The 2,798-nt window shown below is 39.8% G+C and overlaps 1 protein-coding gene across 1 annotated transcript in view; it reads left to right on the top strand.

The window, feature by feature from the left end:
- tenm3 (teneurin transmembrane protein 3) overlaps positions 1 to 2,798 on the top strand; it is a 351,094-nt gene that overhangs the window by 245,447 nt on the left and 102,849 nt on the right. Inside the window, exons 8-9 of the mRNA XM_013914582.1 lie at positions 1,096 to 1,269; positions 2,343 to 2,407. Of these exons, the coding sequence (XP_013770036.1) occupies positions 1,096 to 1,269; positions 2,343 to 2,407 (239 nt within the window). The remainder of the gene's footprint in view (positions 1 to 1,095; positions 1,270 to 2,342; positions 2,408 to 2,798) is intronic.

Genomic DNA, 2,798 nt, shown 5'->3' with positions numbered 1-2,798 from the left:
GAATAATATTATCAAAATAACTGGAGGAACTATGCTGCCTGCCACAGCCCCATCAAATGAAAAAAAACAAAAACGTTTGTTTCTTTGGCACTTGGGGTGGTTATCGTCCATTTATCGTTATCGAGGTTAACTGCTCAATTTATCGTGATATTGATTTTAGGCCATATCGCCCAGCCCTACTACAGACTGAACCTGCAGAATGAACCGCTTTCTCCCACAAGCTGTTAGAATGCTAAACTGCTGCTTAGGACATATACAGTACTACACCCAAGACTGTGTGGCAATGTTTCAACCTTAGTTTTGATTATTTGTCATTCCTACACAGTCACTTTTACCAAACTGGTATTAACCACTGGTTGCTGCTTACAGCCAGTGAGAGACTATTTTACAGCTAGACGTCTTGGGCAGTGTGTGTGTTTGTGAGGTTGTTCAATTGACGTTTGTTTGTGTGTGTTTTTAAAGGTTTGTGTTGACCCTGAGGAAACACGCCTTTATTTTGCCTGCACTTGTCGGACAGCAAATTGAGTTTAACCCTTTAATGACCTCTATCTCATCAACATGATCAATACTTGCCATCATTTCAAAGTGCTATCGACAAAACTCTTTTTTTGGTCTAAAATTAACATTGTTGTTAATTAACAAAAAGTTGTCAAAAACACCCAATGTATCAAATGTGATACAAAAAATATCTAATAAAAACATATCATACACAACATGATATAGCAAAACAAAGTGGATTTTGTTATAAGGGTTATTAAACATCTCAGTTCTTTGATGGGCTGGGTCTCACAGGGTTTCCAGATTATTTGTGTAAGTTTCATGACTCTAAAGTTGTCTTGGAAGGTTGTGATGTGACACTGTGTTCATGAAATCTGTATAAAGGTCTGAGACACAGTACTGAAAACAAGCTTTGCTGTAGTTCGACAGCTCAGCCACTTGATTGTGGTGTGTAATGAGACTTATTTTCACACAGTCATTTGGCGCTGTCACCAAGTGGCAACACTGTAACACAGCAGTTCATTTCCTGTGTATGTAAAGAATTTCAGTATATGTAACTGTAACTAATGTGTTCCTCCCTTTTCTCTCTCACTGTAGGCACTTCCTCTTTAAAACAGGCACAGGCACTACCCCCCTCTTCTCCACAGCTACTCCTGGCTACACTATGGCAACAGGCTCAGTGTACTCCCCTCCTACCAGGCCGTTACCTAGGAATACTCTATCCCGCTCAGCCTTCAAGTTCAAGAAATCCTCCAAGTACTGCTCATGGAGGTAAAATGAATTTTTCACCTTATTGTCCATCAGTAAGAAAGAGTACCTGCAAGCACACGCTTTGACTTTACTCAGAGTTTTAGGAGTTTGGGGAGATGCTGGCAACCAAGCTCGAGTTAGACCACTCCTGGGCCAATTTGGCTACCGGGGTATGTTCTTCAGATGAGTGGGAAAAACACACAGCACACTTTGCATCCTGTCTCTTTCAAGAACTTTCCCAGAGAGCCCAGTAAGAGGCGGTTCTCCCAGATCCACACAACTGAAGTGATTTCTCTTTTGTCCTCATAGAGATCACATTTGATCAGTTTTTGGGTCACTTGATAAATTAAATCAGTATATTTGTGTCGAGAAATAAATGCAAAATATGAAACTGTGTAAAGTGCATGAAAGTCATTTTATTCACAGAAAGAGAGTTCATAGATATTTTTTTGTACTTGATAAGCATCAAATTTATCTTTTTATGCTTTGCTTCAGTAGAGTAGATGTTTATTTAAGTAGAATCAAAGAAAGTGGATCTATAAAACCATCAGCACGAGTGTGGAGCTCTCAGGTTCGAGGTAAACGATTGAAACAACTACAACAGGAGTGACAAGATATGCTGAGCAGAGAATTCATGAATGCTTTCATGTGTTGAGACTTTAAAGTAGAATCTAGAGAACAGCTGACTCTGCTATTTGTTTGCCTACCACAGATTTGTGGCTTATTGTATTGCCTTGGTAACTATTTTAGATCCTTTAACTCTCCTTTTGCAAGTTCCACACAAACCAGAAACACTCGGTGCAGGGCGAAACTCTGATCAGATGTTATCTTCCACAGACATAGAGATGCAGATATATTTTATCGGCAGTGTCCAATGATGCAGATAAAATGACCAATGTTAGGAAGTAGCATGAGGTATTTTGGGAGTGGTCACACAAGGCTTCAAGCTGGAGCTAACGTTTGTTTGCAAAAATAAATACAATCCCCAATAAGATGGTGGGATTGGTAATTAAAATAAATGAGTGCTTCCAAAATTACTCCAGAAAACTGTGACACGTGTTACAACCTGTTTCCTTTGTTTCCTTTTTTCTCAGGTGTACAGCCCTCAGTGCAGTAGGTCTGTCTGTACTGCTGTCTGTCATGCTCTGTTACTGCATCGGTAAGCTAACACACACACACACACACACACACACACACACACACACACACACACACACACACACACTTATAATGCCACTGAATGACAAATGAAATCTTGTATTTGTGTCCACTGTTACTGTGAATTCCTGCCGTCTGTTCAGCGTCTTGATATAAGCCATCCTTGTGCTATTGTTGCTGCATGTGGGGGTTTTCTCTCTGTGGGATGAGCCCGTCAGATAACCAGATAGTTAAGTTATTAAACCCACACTCGGCAGAGACATAATACCAAGACCTGCATAACAGTACAAAAGAATGACTCGTTAAGATCGTCCCCTGACAACATTACAGTTAGGAAATGCAGTATCTGTAAGTATTCATATATTATGTCTGAATTTTCATCTTTAAAAAAA

Source organism: Pundamilia nyererei, unplaced genomic scaffold (genome assembly GCF_000239375.1).
Source record: "Pundamilia nyererei isolate P.nyererei 1_Seehausen unplaced genomic scaffold, PunNye1.0 scaffold00207, whole genome shotgun sequence".
Lineage (NCBI taxonomy): Eukaryota > Metazoa > Chordata > Actinopteri > Cichliformes > Cichlidae > Pundamilia > Pundamilia nyererei.
Note: the sequence above shows the minus strand (reverse complement) of the source record. Positions and strands in the feature narration are given on the sequence as shown.